This window comes from Meriones unguiculatus, chromosome 14 (assembly GCF_030254825.1).
Source record: "Meriones unguiculatus strain TT.TT164.6M chromosome 14, Bangor_MerUng_6.1, whole genome shotgun sequence".
Lineage (NCBI taxonomy): Eukaryota > Metazoa > Chordata > Mammalia > Rodentia > Muridae > Meriones > Meriones unguiculatus.
Window position 1 is genome coordinate 29013815 of NC_083361.1, and position 26229 is coordinate 29040043.

At 43.4% G+C, this 26229-nt stretch overlaps 2 protein-coding genes and 1 pseudogene across 14 annotated transcripts in view; 1 reads left to right on the forward strand and 2 right to left on the reverse strand.

The window, feature by feature from the left end:
- Positions 1-20503, forward strand: part of Rnf141 (ring finger protein 141) — a 31110-nt gene extending 10607 nt beyond the window's left edge. For all 5 annotated transcript variants that reach the window (XM_021627920.2, XM_060367044.1, XM_060367043.1 and 2 more), the window contains exons 4-6: positions 6281-6462; positions 10984-11091; positions 17304-20503. In XM_021627920.2, the coding sequence (XP_021483595.1) occupies positions 6281-6462; positions 10984-11091; positions 17304-17454 (441 nt within the window). In that variant the 3' untranslated portion in view covers positions 17455-20503. The remainder of the gene's footprint in view (positions 1-6280; positions 6463-10983; positions 11092-17303) is intronic.
- On the reverse strand, positions 15247-16131 carry LOC110541119 (ribosome biogenesis protein NSA2 homolog; annotated as a pseudogene).
- A 1346-nt stretch (positions 20504-21849) lies between the features above and the next one.
- Positions 21850-26229, reverse strand: part of Ampd3 (adenosine monophosphate deaminase 3) — a 45254-nt gene continuing 40874 nt past the window's right edge. For all 9 annotated transcript variants that reach the window (XM_060367038.1, XM_060367036.1, XM_060367041.1 and 6 more), the window contains 3 exons: positions 25978-26151; positions 23989-24099; positions 21850-23254 (listed from right to left, as the gene is read on the reverse strand). In XM_060367038.1, coding sequence (XP_060223021.1) covers positions 23078-23254; positions 23989-24099; positions 25978-26151 — 462 coding nt within the window. In that variant the 3' untranslated portion in view covers positions 21850-23077. The remainder of the gene's footprint in view (positions 23255-23988; positions 24100-25977; positions 26152-26229) is intronic.

A 26229-nucleotide genomic window follows, 5' to 3' on the forward strand; every position in this document is an offset into this window, starting at 1 on the left:
GGTCTTCCTTCCTGAGTGCCTGACACTTTACTGAGTCACCTCCTCAGCCCCTAAATCATTGATAGTGCTGTTGCCTTCAAGCTGTTTGAATCTCGTTGTTGTTCAGTTGCCAAGTCACGTTGATTATTGTGATTGGAGGAAGTGTCAGCCAGCTTATCTCCACCTTCCATCTGTCTCTTGAGACTTTAGCTAGCCCTTGGAGGACACCACGGTTAGCTCTGAGATGAGACCTTAAAAACTGGTTATCTCAGGAAATCTCTTCTTTTGAGACTATTGGATTACATCCACGTAAAAACAATCCATCAGAGAGGCTATGATGATTTTGGGTTATAGAGTTGGACCTTTTGTCAGGGATGTGCTATCTTGTAGTTAAGTTTTTGTGTTTTAAATAACTGCTAAAAATATCTCGGCAAGCTGTTGCAGAGTGTTAGAAGGCTTCCTGCTCCCAGTAAGCTAATTAGAATAGCAGTTCTTAGCCAGAGGCCCTTGAGAGGAAATGAATTTAATAGCTTTCCTTTAGTCTCAACCTCTCTTCTAAAAGGTAAGATAAGCCATAGAAGCCACAGTTTGCACAGTTGTGAATTCTCTGAAGTCCATTCCTGACCAATCAGACTCTCCCCAGGTGAGTCACTTGACAGTCTGAAATACATTATATAGTCAGTTATACTCTATTTATGGACATGGACGGAGTCTACTCTTGGTAAGCAAATCTTGAAGGATAAAGGGCAGTCTTACAAGTTAGAGTTACCCCAGAAGGTGATTTCTTTTAAGAACATTGTATTTCATTTATTTAGAAAGGAAAAACAACTTTTAATGATGTGTATATGAATATTTAATACACGAGAATAAATGGTATACTGTACCACAAATAAATGTTAGTGAATCACAGACCGCAGAGATTGCTTGATAGTCTGTCGCATTTCCCTGATAGGTTTATCAGTTTCATTTTTGCTGTATTTTACTTCCAGTTTATTCAAGCAGAAGTGTTAGCAGTTACACCAGGAACTAAGAATGCAGGCAGATGCCATGTCCTTAAGGAAACTGTTTGTAGTTCAGGCCCCTGTCTTTTCTACCATAGACTCTGCTAAGCTCTGCACCCCCAGAATCCTCCATATTCCAGCCTATGCTGCTGTGAAATGACTTTTCTGAAGCTCAGTTCTTCTCAGCTTGCTGCCGGCAAAACCTCCCTTGCTCTTGTGTGTGGTGCTTATGGTCCCTACCATATGACTCCATGCTTCTTTTCTGCTTTATTCACTATTCTCTTTTGCATTCTGCATGCCTACCAATGTTATTGAATTGAAGATGTTACTTTTACAACTCACATCCTCTGTTTACTGAGTTTCCTCAACTAAGATGTCTGCTCCTTCTGTCACTTTAATGGTCATCAGAATCACAAAACACTCCTTTTAAACTAGTTTAAACAATAGCCACTTATTTTCTCGTGCATCAGCAAATCCTGATATACTGGTTCAAGAGCTGGTCACAGCCCAGCAGATCTCTATAACCCACTGGTCAGTATGCAGCCATACTTCATTCTCTCTCTCTCTTTCTCTTTCTCTTCCTCTCTTTCCCTCTCTCCCCTCTCCCACACCTCTCTTCTTCCTTCCCTCCCTTGACATTTAGGGAGTGGAGAGTAAAGCAGCAGGCATGCCAGCAACTGCAGTGGAAACGGTGCTTAGACAGTCAGCCACTGTTCCCATCTCTCTTACATGTTCAAACTTGAGTTCTCCACAGGTCCATCTCACATACCATCCTATCTGTACTCTCCCTTCACAAGAATTCTCTTGGCCTTTTCTAAATTCCAGTGGCTCTCGGTTTCTACTTCACAGCTAACACCCAACATAAAGGATAGAGTAGTCTTTTTGGACCCTAGCTTCCCAGTGGCTCATTGGGTAGGAACTGTTTTTAACTCTGTGTCATGGCTGAAATACTGTGCTTTGCATCCAGCAGCTCAGCTTGTACTGGATGATCAAACACCTGTTGAAAAGGTACCGTCCTCTGCATGCTCAGTGCTGAGGCTTTCTTTGTGTTTGCTGCGTGTAGGTTACCTGAATTAAATTTACTCTCCATCCTTATTTCATAAAATGCTCACTTTACAAGCAAGAGACTTTTGTAAACTGTAGAAAACTATCAGATTACAAATGTATCAGGCTTCTAATCCCCTGGTTTTCTCCTTTTGATACAAAGTTAATGTTTGGTATTATTATTTACCAAGTTCTTTCTTGCTCTAGTAGCTTTCACTGTGTTACTATATAGTTTAGTTTAAATTACTGTAGTCTATTAAAACTCTTAAAATAAGGTTCTAAATAGAAAAACGAAAATATTAAAGACAAAGACCATGAGTGTCTTATTTTGCATTTTTTGCTAGTAAATCTATTTAAATAATTTTTTATTTGTATTTCTTTGCAAAGAATCTTGAGAAGCCAATATTTGGATTAGAAAGAGTTAAGTCTAGTGTAGAAAAATGACTTGAGGCTAAAAGTGTTATGTTTCTTCTTTTTATTTTTATTTCTTTTCATTAAAAATTTTTTTGGAGTTAATGGTCTGACTGTGTAGCCCAGGCTGTCCTGAAACTCAGTGTTCTGCCTCACTGCCCCAAGTGCTAAGTATACAAAGAATGCATTCACCACACTTGGCCTGAGAGCTTTGTATTTATGATTCTTAAAAAATTATAAACATTTCTGTTTTAATCTCTGAATTTACAGTAAGACCTTTCTTGTCTGTCTATGCTCTATTCTAATTATACTCAACGTCTAATTCATTTTTCTAAAATAAATCTTAAATTATATGTTTGTGGGTATGACATTAGAAAAGTTATTAGATTAATTAAAATTATATACTGGGGCGACTAGAGAGATGGCTCAGCAGTTACAAGCACTTGTTCTTACAGAGGATCTGGGTTCGATTCCCAGTACTCACATGGTCACTTACGCCATCTGTAACTGTAGTTCCTGGAAATCTGATGGCTGCTTTTGAGCTTCTCAGGCTCCAGGCACATATGTGGCACACATACATACATTCAGGCAAAACACTGATACAAAGAAAATAAACGTATAACAACCCCAAATTTATGTGCTGAACTGACTAGTAAGAAAACGTCATGAGAGGGCTGGGGAGAAAGAGTTTAGTCAGCAAAACCCTTGCCATTCAAACCTGAAGATTTGAGTTCAATTCCCAGGACCTCCAGTGAAGCCAGGCACAGTGGTGTGCATAGTGGTGTAATCCCAGTACTAGGGAGAGAGACAGGAGGACCTCTAGTGTCCCTGGCCAGCCAGCTCAGCCAAGTTAGTAAGTTCTGAGCTAACACAAAACCCCATTTCAAAAACAGGTGGAAGGTGCCCTGAGGGACAAACAGGGCCCAAGGTTGACCTCTGCCCTCCACACATACGCCCTCACATAGAACACATGTACATGAGTGCACATAAACAGATCTTTACGTGTGCCCCACACTCCTTGCTTAACCCGAAACCTTGCAGTTGTCCTTTCTTTTTCTCCTTTAAGGCTCCAGACGGCCCATGTTGAGAGTCTAGAGGCCCTCACTCTTTCATGGTGGCCATCGCTTCTCACCGGGAACATTCATCCCCGCTACCTCCTCGGTGCTCTCCCTGCTTCTGTTCTGGTATCCCTGTGCATTCCCCGCACAGCAGCCATTCCTCATCACATTGAATTGTTACTTGTTATCTCCCAGCATTCCAGTGGCTTCTTGTGTGCTTGTAATGAGTCAACATCATTGTGGCGATGGGCAGAGTTCTGTGTGTTCTGTCACTGCCTCACCTTCTAACCCTGTCTTTCGTCACCGTTCCCTCTGTCTCACCCGCTTCTGGCTTCTTGCTGGATTCCTTGTGATTTTCACCAGGTGCACATCTGCAAGGCAGCCTTTACACCACCAGATGTTGCAGCTGTGGTACCTTACCCTCGGGCTTCTTCTAGTTCTTAAATGTCGCTTTTACAGTCGGGGCCTTCCTTGCCCCTCAGCATGCTCTCTCCCTGCCTTATCTTGATTTCCACCCACCCTAGTCTGTGCTTCATTTCTCTTCCCTCTCTTGTGGCCTGCATGTAGCAGCGGATTCTGTGTTATGCACACCATGTCTTTAGTCCCTAGAGCAATGCACATCGTACCTAGAACACCTGCATTGTGGACACTCAATAAATACGATAAAGAATTCTATGATAAGAACAATTAATGTATGACTCATTTCACTAATACAGTAAGACCCTTATATGAATGGCCCCATAATTTATTTCTTCTGTATTGTACAGTTCAAAAGAACACTGGACCACTTTCCTCAGCCCTGAACGCTTGTTCTAAAAGCTGCTGTAAATTTCCTGTCATGTTTTACTTGTTTTCTACTTTGTGTATAGTTTTTTTTTGTTTTTTTTTTTATTGCAAAGAGTCTTGTATGTTTGAATCTCCACATAGATACTAGCTCCCCAAAATTTAAACAGGTTTTTGATTATTAGATATGATTCTACATTTTCATGGTATGAAATCTGACCCATTCTTGAGTCTCAATATTTTTACTAATTTCTCAGATGGTAAAAATTAATAAATATTAGTTATAACTTATTTTTATGAAAACACTGCTGTGATAATTTTAAATATATGTACAGTCTGTCTTCTCATTTTTATTTCCATGAGCACGTTTCACAATCCTGAGGCTTACTGTCACTCCTCCTTGCCCTCTTCTGTGTTTCTGAGACAATCTCGCTGTGACATCCAGCTTCCTGGGTCCTAGGATTGTATCAGTGTGCACTGCCACACACAGCCATTTCATCTCTCTACAGTTTCTAACCTCGTAGTTCCATTTATTCTGATGCACGCATAAGATTTCTCCGCTTACCTCTGTTCCCACCGTCTTTTGATATTGTTGTTTCTTTGTTTTTACTTTTTGTTTGATTGTTTGCTTTTGAAACAGGGTCTCATTACATAAGCCAGGCTGGCCTTCACCTCATTCTGTGTGACAGGCTGGCCTTAAACTTGAAGCAGTCTTCCTGCCTCAGCCTTCTGCCTGAGGATTACAGGAGTGTACCACCACTCTTAGCATCATACAGACTCTCTACCATCTTGTCTGCTGAAAACAAGTCTTTCCTACCTGTAATCAATCTGATTATCTCAACTCTTCAAGAGTGTTATATCCTCATTCTACTGACTTTCCTTATTTCAGACATGATATATTCCCATTCTGACATTCTGAAGTCTTATGACCAGAGATACACTTGATAGAACTATCTCCAGGCCATGGTTCTACTTCATAGGAAGTGAAATTTTGTGAAATCTTGAAATTCAGTTACTTTTTATAATTTAATGTAGCATTCTGGCTTTAGTTTAAAAGTACAAAATAGAGGATAAATATATACAAAAAAGGGGACCGAAGAAATAACTAAGTTGGCAGAGCGTGCTGTATGAACACAGGGACCTGAGCTTGATTCCCAGAACCCATGTTTTAAAAAACAAGCAAACACTGAAGCATGCAGCATGCTTGTGATCTTGAGATTGAGGAGGCAGAGACAGTTACATAGATCCCCCAAGGCCTGCTGGTCAGAGAGCCTAGTGAGAGAACTTCAGACAGACAAACATCCAGTGTCCTGAGGAATGATAGCCAAGGTAAATGCATATCCTTGCACACATAAGAATGAGGAGGAAGAGGAAGTAGTCACTATTGTCCTTTCAGTTATCACAGAATACCAGAAATAAATCCCTTAATTAAAATTATTACCTTGCAGCTGGGTGTGGTGGTTTACACCTTCAGTCCCAGCACTCAGAGGGAGACAGGCAGGAGGATCACTGTTAGTTCGAGGCTAGCCTGGTCTAAAAAGTGAGTCCAGGCTAGCCAAGTCTATACAGAGAAATCCTGTCTCCAAAAACAATAAGAACAACAAAAAGTATTAGCTTATAATGGTAGTACATGCATGTAATGCTAGCACTTGGGATACTGAGGCAGGAGGATCTTGAGTATAGGTCAGGTTGTGACATAGCAAATTTCTGTCTCAAAAAAGAATTAAAACGTCAAAGTGAAAAAATTTTAATAACAGTCTCTAAAACTCGTTTCTCAACTCCAGGAAGGTCACCTGACATTATCATCTCCAGACAGGATCAGCCTTTCAAGGTTATTTTAAATGAGAGATGGGAAAATTTAATGAGTTCCTGATGAACCCCACAACTGAAGAAAGTGTGTCTGTTCTTTTATTCAGACTCTTAGTTTTTAGGTATATCACAGTGTTTCCTGGGATAGTTAACTGAGTATTGTTTCTGTGGCACCTTTTTTCTTTGTCTTTCTAGATCAACAAAAGCAGTGGTATTGTGGAAGCATCGCGAATCATGAATTTATACCAGTTTATTCAGCTTTATAAAGACATCACAAGTCAAGCTGCTGGAGTGTTGGCTCAGAGCTCCACCTCTGAAGAGGCTGAAGAGAACCCGTCCTCTCTGTCATCTTGTCAGGCTAGTCTGTGGATGGGCAGGTATGTGACACAGTTGCGGTGAATAGGCACAGCACCGAGGTCAGTGACATTCTCCGGTGTGCACTCTGACGCTCTCAGTCCTGCTGGCTCAGCCTGGGTTATAGCCAGGTCAGTTTTAGGTTATTCTCTCTCCTGCCTTAGTCTAACCTCACAGCAGGAAGTGTCCGTCAGCTCACTCTCCAGGAATTTGCTCTCTGTCTCTTGCAATTAGACAGGAGACACTGGCACCTCCCCTTTAACAGGTTAGACAGTTCAAACCCTTTTATAAAACTAGGTCCAAGAATCTGGCAAAGTCCTTTCAGAAATTATCTGATTGGAAGTTAAATTCATAAATGTTGTTTCCAGCTCTTGGTGTATACTCAGGAAAGATCCAGCAGGGGTACACACTGACTCCACATTACCAGGAAGAAGTGACGTCAGCTGGCGTTTGCCTGGCGGTGCTTGTTTACTTAGGCCTCGTATTTACTGTTCTTTCTAATCTTTCCTTCTCCCGTGCTTTCGGTGTATAAAAGCTCCCTCCTGTTTTGGCCTGCTGTAACATTTAAATCTGTAAATGCCTCAGTGGAAAGACTTCTGCAGTTCCAGGCATGCCATCATTCTGTTTTACTGTGACATGGGTCATGAGATGGCAGAATCTGTGTTGACTGTGTTCTTTTTTTCTTTTTTTTGTTTTGTGTTTTAAGACAGGGTTTCTCTGTGTAGCCCTGGCTGTCCTGGACTTACTTGTAGACCAGGCTGGCCTCAAACTCGCAGAGATCCTCCTGCCTCTGCCTCCCTGAGTGCTGGGGTTACAGGCGAGCCCCACTGCACCCAGCTAACTGTATCCTTCTTAAAGTTAAGAATGTGTCTGACAGGAGTTTCTCTTTTACTACTTCATTCACAGTTGCATTTTTTGCTTTGTTCTTAATTGACAGGTTTCCACATGCTGTGCTGTGTTGTAGTGAATTATATTTTCCATTTGTGCTTCCCTGTCTAGTAAACCTCCAAGTAGGCTATGTTACCACCCTGCCATGTGAGTTCCACAGTGCTGTAGGCAGTGTGTAGGCTTGTCTTTACCTGCCAAGTCCATATTTCAGAGACAGAGCTCTGACTTCTGTTTCGTTTCTTGTCTGTCTTCAGAGTGGTGATCTTCTTTTAGTGTTTTGAAAGCTAAGAGTGGTGTTTACTTACCCCTGTAGCGACACCGCAGCAACTGAAAAGTTCCCGTTGCTGTCATCTTCAGGAAGGTGGTGAAAGTGTTGACTACGAAAAGCAGCTCCAGTGTGTTCTGTGAGCCAGCACTTGGCTTCCTGTGTTGTGGGCTTTTAGTGGTATGGGTACCCAGGTTATAGCAAAGGACTTTGCAAGTAGAAGGGGAGCCTGGGGGCCTTCGATAGTCCTGTTTCACTTGGATGCATCTTTCTGTTAATGGCTAATGTTTGTTGAGTACTTGCAGTTCATTAAATCCAAATAGTAACTCCACAGGAATACAACTGGTCAGATAAGGAAGCAGGTTTAGAAGAATACGTTGGCAAAGCTAAGACCCACGTTTAGCCCATTGCAGCTCAGGGGTTGGGAGGAGGAGCTAGAGACTGGCAAGCTCTGAGGTGCTCTGATGTCACCGATCCTAGGCAACTGTTCTGTCTATGCGCTACAACATCAAGTCTGAGCCATATTGCACCAGACCACCTTGGACTACAAGTTGCATTACTGCTAGCCCCATGGCTTTGTGGGACTCACTGCCTCAGAGAAGCAATCCTCTTCACACCCAGAAAGCCTTAACTACTGTGAAAGTTTTCCTTTTGCTTCCTATTCTGAGTAGTCTCAGTCTGGCCTTCTGGAGGCAGCACAGCAAAGGTTCTAGAGCCAGTTTCCCTGTGCTCAGCTTAACTCCTGTTTGACCAGTTTTCTCGTCTTTAAAGAGGTTGAAAGCAATGGCTTGTCCCCCGGAGGACTGTTGAGTTCGGTGAGTTAATGGATGGGGCACACGGTGCAGTGCCCAGCGTATGACGCTGTGTGTGAGTTCCCTCCCTGCTAACATGGTGACAGCAGATCATTAGAGTACTCTTGAGTGCTGCGGCCATGCACTCTGGCAGTCCACCATGCTAGTCCGACCTCTTCTCTCTTCAGACTTTGAAAAATGCTCAAGTTCCCGTTGAGTCTTGTTCTCCAGAGTGTCTCCGGTCTTGGTTCACATGATTCTTCCTACCCTTAGAGGCTGTCCTGAATGATCTTTATCTGCCTTTCAGGTCTGGGGTAGGAAGCAGCACACTTCAGCTCCCAGTCGTCAGCTAGAGCAATACTCCTTCCTCCCCTTATTCACTGTGCTGCTAGAAAGGTAGCAGACAGTGTGGGCAATGAGTAGCTTCTTCTGGCAGTCTCTGTGTCTCCATTCTACTCAGAATACAGTGCTGTTCTTTGTAGCCTTCTGCTCCTAACTCTGAAACTTTCCTGTCAGAACACTCTGTCACTCTCTGTGGAGTCTATTGTATTCTCTGCTGTTGACACCCTCTGGTGAAAATTTGAAGCCCATAAGCAGAAATACTAAGTCGGTGGATCTGGTATGGATCTGAAAAGGCGTTCAGATATCAGTATGTATGTGCTGGTAGATATATGTGTATAAATGTTGATATGTATATTTATGTGTGACTGATGTATGTGTATACAGAGATGTATGTATGAGTATGCATCTCAGAGCCTCATGCATATAGGTTTTCACCCATTGCAACATTTCAATTTAACAGGCACTCTTTTCTCTATGACTGAAGCAAACATTAATCTGTTACCTCACTCTAATGTTATGTCTGTTATAATGTTCCTTAAACTAGGCCCTGTCTGTCTCTCAAGTGCACTGTGAGATATGGTTCTTTCTACCTGGTTTTCCTCTTTCTGGACTGCTCCTTGCTCTCCACTCTCAGAGAAGTCAAAGTCCTGTATCAATGGAGTTCATGCTGTGTCTAGTTTGCCTGTTAGAGCAAGTTTATATTTAATATTTTGACATTCAAAAATCAGATCAACATCTGGGCACACATGTCTGTAATGCCAGCACTCAGGGAAGCGGATCTCTGTGAGTTTGAGGCTAACCTAGTCTTCAAAGTGAGTCTAGGACAACCAAGACTACACAGAGAAACCCTGTTACAAAAACAAAACAACCAGCCAAACAAACAAAAGAATCATACTGTCTTTGCTATATAATCAGTCTTCTCTCAGTTTAACTCCCGAGCATCATGCAAACTTTTTTTCTGTTTTTTTTTTTTTTTTTTTTTTAAGATTTATTTATTATGTATACAGTGCTCTGCCTGCATCAACACCTGCACACCAGAAAAGGGCAGCGGATCTCATTATATATGGTTATGAGCCATCATGTGGTTGCTGGGAATTGAACTCAGGACCTTTGGAAGAACAGCCAGTGCTCTTAACTTCTGAGCCATCTCTCCAACCTGTATCATGCATCCTTGCGCGTGCGCGCGCACAAACACACACACACACACACAAACACACGTGTTTTCATGTTTTGTTTCATGCCTTCATGACTTACTTTATGCTCATAGATTGTTCTCTATTAAAATCATGTGATTTTTTTTCCTCTCACATTTCCAAACGTACTTATTTTACTTGTCATATAATATACATGCTGCACATTTGACATTTGTTTATATTATGTTTAGATCAACAGATTCCAGGTGTTATTGTCATGCCTTACATGCTATGCTGTAAATCCAGCAGAGATGGACACAGCTATCAGACACAACTCCTTCCCTTAAGACTGGCTATACTTTGAAACATCTAGTTTAAAACAACAGAAAAGCACAAAGAGTAAAACATTTAAAATCCCTTTTGACCTATGGGGTCACTAACCGAGGAACAGCTATATGCAATTTTTAAATCGTTTAATTGAGACAAAATTTGGTTTTGAGAGCAGAAAGAAATGGCTATTTTAAGCTGAGCTACTGGAGTTGGAGCTGACTGAACTCTATGTGCAAAGGAGCATGGCTCCTGTGGTGCTGGCTTGTAGCAGGAGTAGAAGGCTCTTTCCTGGGAGCTCCCTGAGTCTGAGCTGTGCCCCAGCCTTTTTGTGTTCCCTGTGGCATTGGATAACTTAAGACTGCACTACCGCTTCTCTTCTCTGGTACGTCAGTGCCGTTCTAAGGCCCCGATTACCAGGCACCTTTTTGTCCCTGTGGCAAATAAATTATATACTGATTGATTTCCTATATCTAAACTCAATATGCCTAAAATTAACTGAGTTATTTCAGAAAGACCCAAATATGCAGTTTTTGTTCAGTTTTTTTTTTTTCTTTAACTATACAGAATTCTTCTTTTATAGAAAGTTTAAGTTTCTTAAAGTTAACCTTAGGTTTTTTTCCCTAACATATTTGCTATCCCCAAAAGATGTTCATTTTGGTCTGCTGTTCACTTTGCAAGTAAGCCATGCTGTGCTTTATGCTGTGGGTTCTTACTGATGCTTTTTAAAGCAATGAAACAAAGTAGGAAGCCCATGGACAGACACTGTCATTGTCCCAGCTTCGTTTTCACGCTCAGGGTGAAGCAGCTGACTGATGAGGAGGAGTGTTGTATCTGCATGGACGGGCGAGCTGACCTCATCCTGCCCTGTGCTCACAGCTTCTGTCAGAAGTGCATTGATAAATGGTAAGTTATCCACTGCCCTCGGGATAGCAGAGGTCAGCGGGACCGTGAATAAACAACTGGCAATACATACACTTCAGTGGGAACCATGAGAGCTTTGCTCTTCAGTACTCTGAGTTTTATGGTATGCTGCCACTAGTTCAAGTATTTTCTTATACCCAATTCTTATGAAGTGTGGGGATGCTACTCAGTTTTGACATATTTGTTTTAAGAATCTTGATGCCTGATTTGAATCTAGAATCAAACACTTTTCTTTTTTGCAGCCTTATCTTCTACATAATTCTCTATATGTGTGTGGAGGAATGAATCCTAAGCTGTTGGATCTGGAGGGATGTTAATGTCATTTTTTTACAAGATAATGGAGCCTTTAGGAGAATTTATAATGACGTAATATCTGAAATATAATTGTTTCAATTTATGTGCATGCTCCTGAAAGCTGCTATCACAGCATGAGGGGCAAATCCATCACTCCCCAGAATCACCTGAAGCCTGGTGCTTAAGCAGCTGTTAATTGTTTTCATTTGCTAAAAATACTTTGGATTTGTTAGACTTTTGAAAGCAGCACCATACAGACTTCTCTTTGTTGTCTGGCTTCTTTCAGCCAGTATTATTATCTTGAGATTTAACCATGTTGTAAGTGCAGATAAGTGGCAGATAAACCCTTCAATGTATGTTTGTAGACAAGTGTTTTTTGTTTGTTTCTTTTTAATGGACATATACTTTGACTTTTTCTTGGGTAGTTAACTCAAGTGGTCAGACTATATAGCAGGTGTTTCTCAAGAAATTGCCAGCACACTCCTAAAGTAACTATACTTTTTTTTTTAATTTTATTTTTTTCTTATCAGTTACATTTTATTAACTCTGTATCCCAGCTGTATCCCGCTCCCTCATTCCCTCTCAATCCCACCCTCCCACCCTCATCTCCACCGTGCCCCTTTCCAAGTCCACTGATGGGGGGGGACCTCCTCCCCATTCATCTGACCCTGTTTTATCAGGTATCTTCAGGACTGGCTGCAAAGTCCTCCTCTGTGGCCTAACAGGACTGCTTCTCCCTTAGGGGGTGGGGAGGTCAAAGAGCCAGCCATTGAGTTCCTGTTAGAAATAGTTCTTGTTCCCCTTACTATGGGAAACCAATTGGTTACTAAGCTACCATGGGCTACATCCGAGCAGAGGTTTTAGGTTATATCCATACATGGTCCTTGGTTGAATGTCAGTCTCAGAAAAGACCCTGTGCCCAGATATATTTGGTCCTTGTGGAGCTCCTATTCTTTCCCCATCATACTAACTCCCCTTCTTTCATATGATTGTAACTATACTTTTTAAAAGTGTTGTTATTTGGTTTGGTCTGGTCTTTGTTTTTTGGGGGGTTTTTGTTTTGTTTTTGTTTGTTTTGAGACAAGCTCTTGCAATGTACAGTGCACGCAGATCTCAGCTGGATCTTGTGGCAATCCTCCTGCTTCAAGCTCCCAAATCTGGAATTATAGATGTGTGCCACCATGCCTGGCTACTTTTTACCTTTTCTTGTGCCCTCTCCAGTACCACGTAGGTAACTTAAGACTGCACTACCTTGCACTGACCTTGCCTGTGCTGGCCAGCATTGAAATCAGGCAAGGGTAGGGTCTCTGTGGCTCTCACTAATCCCCTGCTGACTGCTACGTTGCCATCTGTGATCTTAGATGGTGGCCTATTTAAGCTTTTACCCATTTTGTTACTGGGAGTTTTGCTTTATCATATGACTTTAAACATACCATCTCCTCCTCTGTGTCTTGTCTTCTTTCTTTTGAGAATGTCTCTGAAGGAGTTTTTGTTTCAGTGAGGCTAAATTTCGATCTGTGACAGATAAGACCCTATCTATGAAATCTTTTCCTGCTCCAAAGGCACAGAAGTTAGTAATCTTCTGCAAGTTTGGGGTATCACATTTAAGTCTGTTCTCCATTTTTAGATAATTTGCTGAATGACCATCTTCACTAACCTTTGAAACTTTCTTGAAATCAGTGGTTGAGGTGTAAGTCAGTTCTGGACTCTTCTGTTTTTCTTGATCTAAGTCTGTTTCACTTTGTCTCATGCCGTCCTGGTTTCTGTGCTTTACAAGTCTCCCCTGTGTGAAGGCATGTGGACTGGTCCAGGTGTGTTCATAGGAAGTTTAGGGTTCTTGTATCAAGCTCCACCGGTAAGCCTGCAGAGACCTTGCATGATACCATATTGATTACACAGTTTGGGACGGTTGGCTTCTTTGTGTGTGGCTAGGCCTCTAATTTCTGCAGGTAGTTTTACAGTGTTCAGTGTTCACAGTTTGTGCTATTCTAAATAGTTTTTGTTTGTTGCTAGTACATAAGAAGACAATAAATATTTTTATATTCATTTTATATCTGGAAGTCTTATTACATTCATTTATTTTTTGTTACCTTTCTTCTGCCCACTGTTTTTCAAAGATACTTTTTCTGATATAAAATTCTAGGCCAGGAGTGTTTTTCCTTTCAGGCTTCAGTGTTGGGCTCCACCTCACCTTATGTTCCTAGGAGCAGCTGTCTCCTCTGGGGCAGTGTGTCTTCTTGTCTCTTCTGGTTGTTGGAAGATCTTTATCTTTTCACTGCTTTAAGCAGCTTGAATAGGAGGTGGCCTGTGGTCATCCCTACCCCCAGTTTCAAAAAGTTAATGGTATTGTTGATATTGGAAAAATTTCAGCCATTGTTTTCTCTAATCACTTTTGTCCCCTTTCCTCTCTTCCCTTGACCTCCATTCTCATGTGTTAGACCCCTGAATTTGTTCTTCATTTGGGCATTCGCTGTGTTGTCACACTTACTAGTGTATTGATGTTTGTTTGCCCTCCCTTCTGTGTTCACTGAATATAGTGGCTCTCTAGTACTTGGACTGTGTGAACTATAGTTACAGCTTTTCATTTATCTGCTAGTTCTGATGTCTTGTCAGTTCTGCATTGTTTTTATCGGTTTTCCTCCTCATGGTGTTTTATAATATTTTCCTGCTGCGTATCTGTCTTCTAGTTTTTTATTAAGTACCAAATGTTGAGGAATTTTACCACAATATTAAACAATTCGATATTGTTTAATATTGAATATTCAAGCTTTGCTTTGGAGTATGGTTTGCTTACTTAGAAGGACTTTTGACCCTTTGGGGTCCTGCTTTTACAGTTTGTTAGCAGAACCAGGGCAAAGTTTAGTTTTCTTATCCTCATTCCCCACTGATGACACAATTTCTGCAGAGTGCTCTGCTCCAAGAGTTAGAAGCACTGCCCGATGGCCCCGAAGCTTCCGCCTCCTGGCACGTGCTCACATGCCCACACTGATGTGCTCTGGTGACAGCCTGCTGTCTCGTGGCATTTGTCTCCACTGTGCAGTGTTCTGCCCTGTGCTCTAGCTGCCTTAGCCTCAGCTGTTTCTTCAACATCCTGCCATGCCCTCCAAGGTCCCCGACTTCTTTTTCTCAGTCCTGGAAGCTCTCATAGGGCAGCTGGCTTACAACCACAGGCTCCCTTTGTTTCTCACCTGTCTAGAGTCACATCCTTGCTTGGTTTCCAGTATTTTATATGAAACTCCATCTAACACCGTTCTTCTGGACATTGTGTCCTGTGTGTTAGTTGATTTAAGTGGGAAGATATATCTGGTTCCTGTTGGCCAGAAGCAGAAATTGACTACTTTTAAATTGTGATGTTTTATGTACAAAAGAGCACATAAAATTATCTTGTAAATCATCTCTGGGGAAACCGAAATCAACCAAATAATGTATGCCAACTCTAAACTTCACATCTCGTTTTTGGAATCAGTTTCTCAGTTTTTGTACAGAAGCCAAACTGCAGTTGATAAATTGGTTATTTTGGCCCTAGATTTCCCTGGGAGAAGAGAAAAACATTGTCTTTTCCTTTCATAATGTGTTTCCAGCTCAAATACAGTTCTTTAAGTTTCCAAAGTAGTATTCGATGAAAGAAATCCCTTTGAAAAACATAATCTTAAGTAATCATATATGTACTCTGTGTCAGAAGATTTATTACCCTGCATTTAGGTGGCATCTCTTAAACCTCAAATGCTCTGTCTCTGCACAATTTCCTTAAGTTTTCTTGGTTTTGAATCAAAGGAACTTTTTACCTGACTTTTTTTTGAAGACTGACTGTAAAACTGGGCAGTTTTTCCTTTTCTTTACAATTTAATAAATACTTCCTGATGACTGCCCATGGGGTAAGTCTGCTTGGTAGTTGAGAAGGACCACAGCGATGGTGTTTGCCTGGTGTGTAGTCTTTGGTAGTGGTTGGAGTGACCTGTATGAAGTCGCTGTCAAACCAGCAAAGCCGTACATGCACCCATCGTTTTCAGGACTGTTGGTAACTTGGGCGTATTTTCCCCAAATAACCTTGTCTCCTTGTGTCACAACGTGCCCACATTGACTTTAATAACTGTACCTTTGGTGCTTACACCCGGAATTGTTTATAATGGGGATAATGGATTCTTTTTCACACCAAGTATTAGCAGGCAAAAAGTAGCTTTCGGCTCAGGATGTGTGATGTGGGCTTTTTTGAAACGCAGGCCCATTGGCCTGATGAACCTTTCATATTTAGGTGGTTGTCTTGTAAAACCATCACCAACAAATCAGACTTTAGCAACCATTCTCTTCCACGCCTTTTTTCTCTTTCCTGTTGGAATAACTTTCAGTACTTATGTTTCTCCTTGGGCACTTTGGCTGGAGGGACTTCCCTTTTCCCGCTTTCTCTTTCCGTTTCTGGTTAACCCTGCTGGAAAGCACTTTTGCTCTGACTGTCCCTCTTTATCCAGCAGGTAGGCAGGTACTGCTCCCTGAGGAGTCTTTCTATCATTCTTCTGTGTGGTTTTTCTCTTTTCATAGTCTTTTTTTATTTGTATTTTCTTGGCATGGCGCTGTTTATGGTAGAGCTTAGCCTTCAGACCAATCTTTTTTTTTCCCCCTCTTTGAATATTCATGGGCCTCCTAGCTTGCTTTCTTTCTCTTTTTCTCATGGTAATCCAAACGATACTCATACTGTTTGCGATGTAATTCACTGTATTCATTTTGTGGCATGATGACTGCTCTGGAGTAGCTGTCTGCGACCTCCTGGATGCCAAAAACCTCTTCACTACTGGGTCTCAGCTCACTGGCCCACATGCCCACTTTGCACAGGCCAAAACCTTTTTGTCAGACCTTTAATTGTAAGTAATGGATCAGAATTCTTTTATTTTGCTGTGTGTGGCGGTGCTCACCTTTAACTTCAGCACTTAAGGAAGCAGATAGATCTCTGTGAGTTCAAAGCCAGCCTGCTCTACATAGCAAGTTCTGGGCCAGCCAGGACTACATAAAGACTATCATTTTTTTTTTTTTTTTAAATGGCTTTGGGGCTTGGAGATATGGCTCAACGGTGAATAGCTCCTAGAGGTTCCTGAGTTCAATTCCCAGCAACCACATGGTGGCTCACAACCATCTGTAATGTGCTCTGATGCCCCTTCTGGCATGCAGATGTACATGCAGATAGAACATTCATATGCATAAAAAATAAGTAAATACATTTTTAAAAATGGCTTTGATTACTCAGAGTAATAATTAGTAATACCCTTTGCTGCTAAGTGTGTCTACCACTGGCCAAACATGAGTCTCAAGGTATAGTGGCTTCCACTTAAATAAAAATAAATATTTAAACTTTAATTTTCTTTACACTTTGACCAAGTCTCCCACTGCTGAGAGGGAGCGTCCCCTTAGGACACATAAGGAATTTTTATTCTAAAGAAAAACTTATTTGGGTGCAGAAATAAGAATTAAAGATGCCGACTGGTGATAGCAAACAAGATGCGGGAACTAGGTGTCTTTCTGCTGGAGATTAGTTAGGTACTTGCAGCATATCCATGCAATACATGTTTTTAACAAAGAATAAAGTAAGTCCCAGCACTGAGCAGGCCGACAGAAGGAGGATGGCAAGTTCTAGGCCAGCCTAGGTGGCTACTCAAAGGAAAAAAAAACAACAAAACCCAGAAGACTAAAATTATATACACTAGTATATAATGGCTTATAAAATATGTGAATAGTACAAGAATAGTGAGACACATACATACTTGCTCTTTTCCTACAACTGGTTGACCCCGGCAAAGAGAACTAAATGTTGGGATGAAGAGAAAGATAAATTCTGAACTGTATACTTTATGTTGTTTGTACTTTCCAAACTAGAAAAAAAGAAAACTTGTTTTGCTTGGAATCCCTGACAGGAGTGATCGACACAGGAACTGCCCCATTTGTCGCCTACAGATGACTGGAGCAAATGAATCGTGGGTGGTGTCGGATGCACCCACTGAAGATGACATGGCTAACTATATTCTGAACATGGCTGATGAGGCAGGCCAGCCCCACCGGCCGTGACTTGGGGGAAGACTTTCTTCTGTTCTCGTGAACTACAAATACACTGTGGTCATAGAGGAGGAGTGGAGGGACGTTGTGGCACACACAGAAAGATCCGTTTTTCTACTCTCTTATTTTTGCTATTCTGATAATATCTCCCATTCTTAAATAAAATCCCATGTCTTCCTGTGTGGTGGGCTACAGTTTGCTACTGTTTGGCCAGATTTCCCACAGTCCACCTGTTCTGTGTTGCTCTTGAGCCCTTTGCTACACAGATAGCAGCAATACTTGATACTACTGCTTTTCAGGGAGGGAAGGAGGGACCGAGGGAGGGAGTGGTCTGGCATCTTTTTAGTTAGGTTTAAAATTCAGGGTGTTGAAAGTTCTAGCCATCTGAGATAAACAACTGAAACCAATGTCTCAGCGGGAACCTGAGGCAAGTGCGCTCTGCCCCCTTGTGGTTCATTCTGGATTCTTCAAGACCATGGCCTAACTGCTTCCTGATTTTCTCTGACTTCGGCAGAGGGTTCTGAACTTCTCATGTTGCCAGGCTGCAGCACCCAGAGAAGGACTGTGAGATGAGGACTTGTCTCCCAAATGGACTTTACTGGAAGGATCTTCATGGCTGTTTAGAAATGCATCTCAGACCTTGGTCGATGTCTGTTGGGTTTTTCATAATGCCCATGTCAGGTGGGTTTTCAGAAGGAAATTTTTCTTTATGGCAACACACATTTTACATTTCCAGGTTACATTGAGCTAGAGTGCATTCATTGTAGGTAAAGGCACCTTTCTGAGGCTTCGGTTTCCTCAAGTCTCTCAACAAAAGAAGATCAGGTAAAGCCCTTTGCCATGCATTAGTAAAACCCGAAAATCCAGACCTCAGTTGGCTTTCTTCCCATTTCTCTGTGCTCTTCAAGAGTCTGGAGAGAATGCAGTAATAGGAGCGCGGCCTCAGTCAACCTTGGCAGTGGCTCATGCTAACGTGAGCAGCCCAGCCTATGGTAAAGCTGGGGCGAGAATCAAGTCCCTTTAAGAAATTTTAGTATCTATAGAAATCTTCTCACCAATTCTTGCAAATGTTCCTGTTTTCCTAAGTACAGAAATACACAATTGATGTTGCTGCTTACTGATTTTTGGTTGATTTTATGAGCATGCAAATAAAATCCCTTTCAAAAAAAAAAAAAAAACCTTCATTCTGCCCCAAATACTGAAGGCTTAAGCAGTCTACTGACTGTCATGACAGGATGGTGAAGTTCCAAATGCCTGTGGTGAGGGTGTGGGGCAAGTACTGTGCTGTCCTGTCATATCTTAGCAGTGCACTTGATGACCTGAGAAAGTCTTACTCTGAGGTTGTAGTTGTGATTTTTCAAACATTAGCAGTGAAACCTCTTTCAAATAAATTTTGAGAGTCCGTATGCACTGAGTGCATGCACACATGCTACCACGTTGTATAAAAGTTACATTTTATTCATATAGGTTTTCTTAAATAAATTTCACACAGTGTGATCACTATTATGTCAGTATATGAAAACGTCATGTTGCATTGGGGATACGGTTTCATTAGAATTGATGTGATCAAAGCTTTTGTTTTGTAAAAATAAGAATTTGGGGCTAGGGGTATAGCTCAGTTGGTAGAGTGCTTGCCTAGCATACATGAAGCCCTGGGTTCCATCCTAACCCTGCATGAATGCGAACAGTCCTGGTGGTGCACCCCTGCAGCCCCAGCACTGAGAGGAGGAAGCAGGAAGACCAGAAGTTTCAGGTCATCCTCAGCTACATAGTGAGTTGAAGGCTAGCCTGGGCTATATTGTAACCCTGTTTAAAAAAAAAAAAATGGGGAGAGGCTAGAGAGAAGGCGCAGTGGTTAGGAGCTATTCCTGCAGAAGACGGGAGTTCAAGCCCCAGCACCCACACTGGTGGCTCACAGCCACCTCTAACTCCAGCTCCAGGGGATTCAGCACCCTCTTCTGACCTCCTAGAGCTCCCACACATATGTCACATACACACTAGCAAAAATAAATCTTTAAAGCATTTTAAAATTGATATTTGCAGATGGTCCAACCTCCTCTGTTGATTATCAAGTGCTCCATGGAACATTTTTTTTAAACCTTGGGATAAGTAACCCTCTGAGCCCTCCAGCCCTAAACTTGTCAGTTGTCCTTTTGGATTGCACTTGCTGGGTTTAGTTCAAGTTGCCTAATTTTAAAATGTTTCTGAAATGAATAACGTAGCTTTATTGGTTGGAGGTATTTCCAGCAGTAGTCAATGCTTCTCTTTCCCCAGAATCCTTCACTCTTGAAAGGACTTGATTTTGCTCACAGTCCCTTTCTTGAAGTGTGTGCTCCAAGATCCTAAATGATCTGCTGTGAAATGTCAGTGTCCGCATTTGCCTTATCGAGTCAGTGAGCAGAGTCCTTTGAACCATTCCTTGAAATGGGCAGTGACTCTTCAGATGCGAACGGTAGGTAGGGTCCGCTCTAGTATCTAATCGTAGAAGTTGTGAATTTGTCTCATTAGTAAAATGTGCACTTTTTGTATTCTGTACAGCTTTGTCTTTTTAAACTAAGTATACAAATGCATTTACCATGGTGGGAAATTGTGTGCCTTCGGAGATGTGTGAACTGCCCTTTGCTCTTGTTTTTATAAATCGTCTGTCAGTGCTGTGCTCACTCAGTAACAGCAGGTTGACTTGAATACTGTAGACACGGGGTTTCAAAAAAAAAAAAAAAACAGTCTGACTGTGTACTGATGTGAAGGCTGAGAACAACAGAACCTGTTTTATTCTTAGGAGAAACTGATACAATGTGCAATAAGTAAACTTAGCAATTGAACATTAGCTAATAACTAAAAAGACTTTTGCTTATGTGGTTTCACATTCTTATATACTAAATATTTATATTTATTAGAGGACTTTTATATTGTGGTGTAGGGGTCATGGTGTTTGTGTGCTGTTTTGAGATGATTTTGTTGTATTAATCTGTATATGGGTAATAAGGCTGCTTGGAAACCTTTTGGTTCCCTGATTTTTAACACTGGGAAGTTCATTAAATGATAGTGTGAATAATTTGCATTCAGAAGTGTTGGGAGTTTCCTTGCTTTCGGGGAGGGGGTTACTTCTCAACTGAAGCTCACTTTTCCTGTCCTCTCCCCACACTTACGAGGGGCAACACAATGGCAGTGCCAAGGCCTGGTGTGACTCTGGCGGGCTCTTCTGTCCTGCTACCCATTAGACAGAATAAAGGGCTCCGCACTATGCTCCGGCAGTTCTGGGCTTTCCATGTCATTAGAGAAGTGCCTTCGAGTCCTGGTGCTGAAGAGGGAAAGCAGGAGGCGGCTGCTTAGGGTCGAATTTGCTGGCATCTGTCAGCCATACTATGCAGAAAGACTGCTGTATCAAAGCACAAAAGCGCTTCAAATATACTTTGCTAAATAGGACACTCTATAGTCTTAGCTCTTCCTTGTCTTCTGTTTTATAGACTGTCCCTTAAAGATGAGGGTACAGGAGCCCTGTGTGTCTGTAGCATGTGCCCCTTTTCCTGGCATTATGGTTATTCTGATAGTCTCAGTACAGACACAGCGTTTAGGTGCACCACAACCAGTCACCTTTCATCTGTGTTTAAGACCCAAAGAAAAATGAGTATCATTTCATGAGCACACCCCTCAGCAAGCATTAGCTACTGAGAGAGCCAGACAGGCATACTCTCAAACCTGCTTTCATTCAAGACCAAAGTTCTGGGTCACCAAGCGGGGAGATGCTGCTTTTCAGCGGTACAACTCAAGGATATAAGGCAACCATCCTTAGATGTCAGCCAGCGAGCACTGCCTGGAAAACTGTCCCTTTAGAAACCTGGGCCCGTATACTGTAGAACAAGCAAAGGGCAGTTAGCTCCCCTCCACCCCGAAGATGTCAGCGAAACAGACTGATGTAAGAAAACAAAGGGCTGGAGAGACAGGTATCTGAGGAGCTTCCCAGACAAGTAAACCCGGCAGCGCTGGTGAACGGACGAAGACAGCATTGACAGAAGAACGCCGTGGGCAGGGCAGAAGCTGCGCAGGCGCTGGCAGCAAGGACCTGAGCTTTGCTTGCAAAGCCTGGGTTTTTCCTGGGAGTGCCCTTCACTTCTCACAGCTTTTCGTGTACCCCGTCTTAAAAGTAAAATAAACATTTGCTCTATTGAGTCACAGTCCTAGCAGACTTTATTTGGAGTTTTTTTTTTTTTTTAAGTGTTTGATACAATGAAAAACTGTACAATACTTGCTATGTTTGGGCAAATGTATACAAATGGAGGCTTTTCAAAAATAGTCCCTCATAATGACAGGTTTTCATTCAATTTCATAATCAGCCATATACGATGGTATGTATATTTGCCTAGTAAAAGGATGACATGGTTCCATAAGCTGTGTTGACCACTGGAAGAATGACAGTCACAGGACGAGATAATCTAGAAATAAGCATCTTCCAGGGAAAATTAGGTTCATCTAACTGTGATTCAGAAGGACGTCCTGCCTTGTGAGTAGTTAGGAAGGTCCTTGAACATTATTGAGTATTCTGCACATACAGATGCCAAAAGAGAAAGTCATTCAATTATTTCATAAGTTTTTATTGAGCACCTACTATGTTCTAGGCACTAGTAACAAAGATGAGTAGTCTGATAAAGCTTAACTCCACATAGATCTTAAAAACTTTATACCTGGTTCCTGGGACCATGATGGCGTCTGAAGAAATCTGCTTTAAACTATAAAATGCACTGTGTTAAAGTGATTTTTAAAAATGTAAAATCTGTGAAGCCTAAAGGAAGAATGGGGAAAGACTGGACCAGGAACCTGGTTCTCGTCCTGGGTGTCCTTAAGCACATCTCACTGCCCTGAGGAGTCCCTGGTCTGACCCTGGGGGATGTGGTAACAGCTACAATGATAGGATATTAGAGCCAGCAAGAACACAGGGTCTTGCTTTCCAGAGGCCCCCATTAAAGGAAACTAGGAAACAGCCCAGAGTCTCCCCTGATTCTTCCCAGCTCTGGACTGGTCCATGAGAACATCCGAGATGACTCACTGAGTCCTAGAGGAGGAAAAGACCACCGCAGCAGGGGTGGCCGCGTGGGTGCTTGCGGCTTCCTAACTAGCAAGGGAGGAGGGTGCCAACCAGATCATGAAATTCATTTCAAAAATGCACAAATCAACGGGAGCCTCGGACTTTCTCTCAAGGTAGCCCCTTTATGAAAGGGAGCTTCGAGGGGTGCTTAAGGCAGGCAGGCAGCCAGCCAGGTGCCATAAGAGAACCACCCTGCAGGGCCTGTGAGAGGAATGTGGTGGACACTTCGCAGGCCTTTGTGTCTCTTGCATTAAGCCTTGCAAAGTCCCAAGCCTGACCACGTAAGCACTGCCAATCACAAGAGACGTGGACAATCTGGAACAAGTGTACACAAGTGCCAGCTCCCAGACCCCCATGGGAGGTGGCTGGCCTCTGGCTCAGCAATGCTAACAAAGTGGGCGTGGTCATAAAGGGCAACCAAAATTGGGAGCTTGAGATTTCTTCAGAGGCGCCCTCATCACAGGTGAAAGCCCTAGTCTGAGCTCTCGGCCACCTTCAGCCCCAGCAGATGTGAAAATAAACCAGAAGGTGAAAGTGTGTGGAGCGCTGGGCCTATTTGGTCAGGGCCGTGATCTCCTCCGACTTCATGGCGTCAGACAGAAAACTGAGCTCGTTGCAAAGGGTCTCGTAGCGGAACGCCATCCGGATCTGTGCGACATTTGTCTTTCGGATATCGTTGCCCTCCGGTCCTTCTTTGTAATAATTCTGTCCCAAAAACTTCTGCTTCTCCTGTAGGCCAAGAGAAAGATCAGTGAGACCAGATTGCTATGTCTCACAGGCAGCTTTGACACGAGCCCCAGCCCCCAGACTAGTGTCCCTGAAGCAGAGCCTCAGTGGGGACATCCTCCTTCCATGGGACTCCAAATCTCTCTGGACCTCCATGTTGTGACCCTGACCACTTGGTCATTCCCTTCATTGTTGTGAAGAGAAGGAAGGAGAACTGCAAAACTGAAGGGTTCAGAGAGGTAATGTGGGCAGGCAGGCATGTTTCCGGGGAGACCGGATCCCAGAACAACTCACACACGACTTAGTCCTTTAACTGTCATTTCCCAAGACCATGTGAGACTGCCTCTTCCTTATTAGATGCCCAGGTTTTCGGTGTCAGCACCACGTCATGTTCTTAAAGGAACCACACAGAAGCACTGAGTCCTGTGTGCACTGCCTGCTCTGTGCCAGCACTATGGTAGGGCCTGGGGACATAGCATGGAGTGGGCCTCTGTACTCAACTCTCGTTACGCAAAAACCCACAAGGAAATGCATGGCACAGTGTCTGCAAGCTATGGGAAAAATAAGGAGAAAGAACAGCCAGGGAAGGCCTCTGTGAGGGCAGATATGAGATAGATGAGGGGCAGCCATGATGACCCCCGAGGTTTCTCCGGAGCCTGAGCATCCGTGCCCCTGACCTGGCGCCCTGTGCACAGCGCTCAGTGCTTACTGAAGGCAGGAGGGACACTGTCACGCACCTGATGGGAGAGGCCACTCTGCAGCACGCTGTTCCTGGCGATCTCACAAAGGTCGCAGGTACTCAGCTTCCACACTTGGGCCGCGATGGCGTACTCCTCCATGAGCGCCTCCTGGCCCCGCCCCGGAGCACACGGTTAGATGAGCCCACACTCCAGCCTTACAACAACACAAAACTCCTCTCCCCGGGCCTGCCCTGACTCCCTCACCCCTGGACCACTAAACAAGATCATGCCTTAAACTCCAAATCCCTGCGAGCTGTGTGTGTGCAACTGCGGGTCACCAAAGAGATAGTCAGGGGCGCTTCTGGATTTGTTTGCTCCCCAGCACCGAGGGCCTAGAGTGTCAGAAAGCTGGAGCCCTGCTCTCCTGAGGTCAATATAAGAGCAAACCAGACAAAACAAGGTTCTGTGAAGGCCCCGTAAGTAAAGGCAGGAGCAAACCAGACAAGGATCTGTGAGCGGGACAGCTCCCCAAGGCAGCAGCCTGACATTGACCAATGAAATGATGGTGGGTTTGACAGAAAAACAGAGTAAACTGTGACATTCAGTAAGAACAAGAAAGCCTCCGTGTGGGAGATGGTGCAATCAGTCCCTAAGGGGCTGGGTTTAGCCAAGGCCCTGATTTATCTTCTGGCTGGGAACTGCTTGCCCATCCATTTCCAGCCCTTCTTTACCTCCCTATCACCTCGAGCTGAGGATCTTAAAAGTGTGCTGCGAAGACCCCTGAGACCCAGAAGCCTTTTGCCAACTCCATTTGCCAAGTATGTGGCTGCCGTGATTCAGGTTTGCTTTCGCGTGCTTTTCCACAAACTGAATGCAGAGGCGGAGATGGGGCCCAGCTGTCTTCCATTAGATGAGACATTAAAGCAAACTGCAGAACAATGCCACTCCTCTTGGGATTTTTGTTTTGGGAAAGTTATTTTCATAACTTTTTATTTTTTGCTATTTATACAATACTTAATGATTCTGTTACTATTTTGGAGTGGGTGGATGGTGTGTGGGGTGGGTGTATGGGAGGGTGTGAGTGGGTGTGGGTGGAGGGGGTGGGGGGTGGATGGGGGGATGTGTGGAGAGGGTAGATGGGAGGGTGTGAGTGGGTGTGTGGGTGGATGTGTGGGTGGCAGGGTAGCAGGGTGTGAGTTGGGGGTGGGTGGGAGGGTGTGAGTGGGTGTGAGTGGTTGTGGGGGGGGAGGGTGTGTGGATGGTGGCGGTGGTGGTGGTTGCTGTCATTGGTTTTAGTCTCATGGTTGTTTTTGTTTTGTTTTGATGCAGGGTTTCACCTGTAGCCCAGGCTGGCTCCCAAAATCCAGTTCCTGCCACCTCAGCCCCCTAGTGCTGTGGTTACAGTCATCAAACCAATACATTGCTATTTTTAAAGGTGAATGAGTTACACACTCAGAAGAGAAACCAGAGTTTGTAGATACTTTTAAAAGCATCTCTAGGTTCTCACGCCATAAAGAGCAGCATGATACTTGTGGCTGTTCTCTATGCGTGACATCACCTTTCCCTTCTCTCTTCCCAGAGCCCCAAAGTATAATCATAAAAATGCTATTAACAAATCCAGGTGTGGTGGCACATGCCTGAATGGGCAGAGAGGGAGTAGCTCTGTTTGCAAGGCCAGCCTAGTCTGTGTAGAACCTTCCTCCCCTCAAGAACGGCACGTTTTTGCTTTGATTTTTGAATGTATGTTGTGTAACATAGTGGACCTATTAGACTCAAGTTAGCTGAGGGAAGAGATGGTTTTATACCCACTTTCAAATAAGAAGGAACACAATCCAGAGAGTTCTAAGAACCCTACCAGGATCATAGAGATACATCGGGAAAAAGGCACAACAGTGAGAAAGGCAGACTTCCTCACCAGACACTCACCTATCTTCAGCAAGCCACTACACCCTCCCCGCAAAACAAAACTGAGCCGTGGGCCGGCTTCTTCACAGTGGCAGGGTGGGGGAGCAGGCCGGGGCGCCACTGTGCTCCGCACATCCTCACCTTGGTATAGTGGAACTGCATGGGGTCATCCGTGGAGAGGGAGACGTGGAGACCCTTGTGCAGGAATTCCCGGAGTGGGTTCTTGGAATATTCCAGAAACAGGCTGTTGTTGCTGAGAGGGGACATGGCAATGGGGATCTGAGCAAGGTAGTAGAGGTACTGCAATACAGGACTCTGCAAAGAACCAACAAACACGCGTGTGACACGTGCGGGCGGCGGGGGGGAGGGGGGCTGTCTCCAGGCCATGGAAAC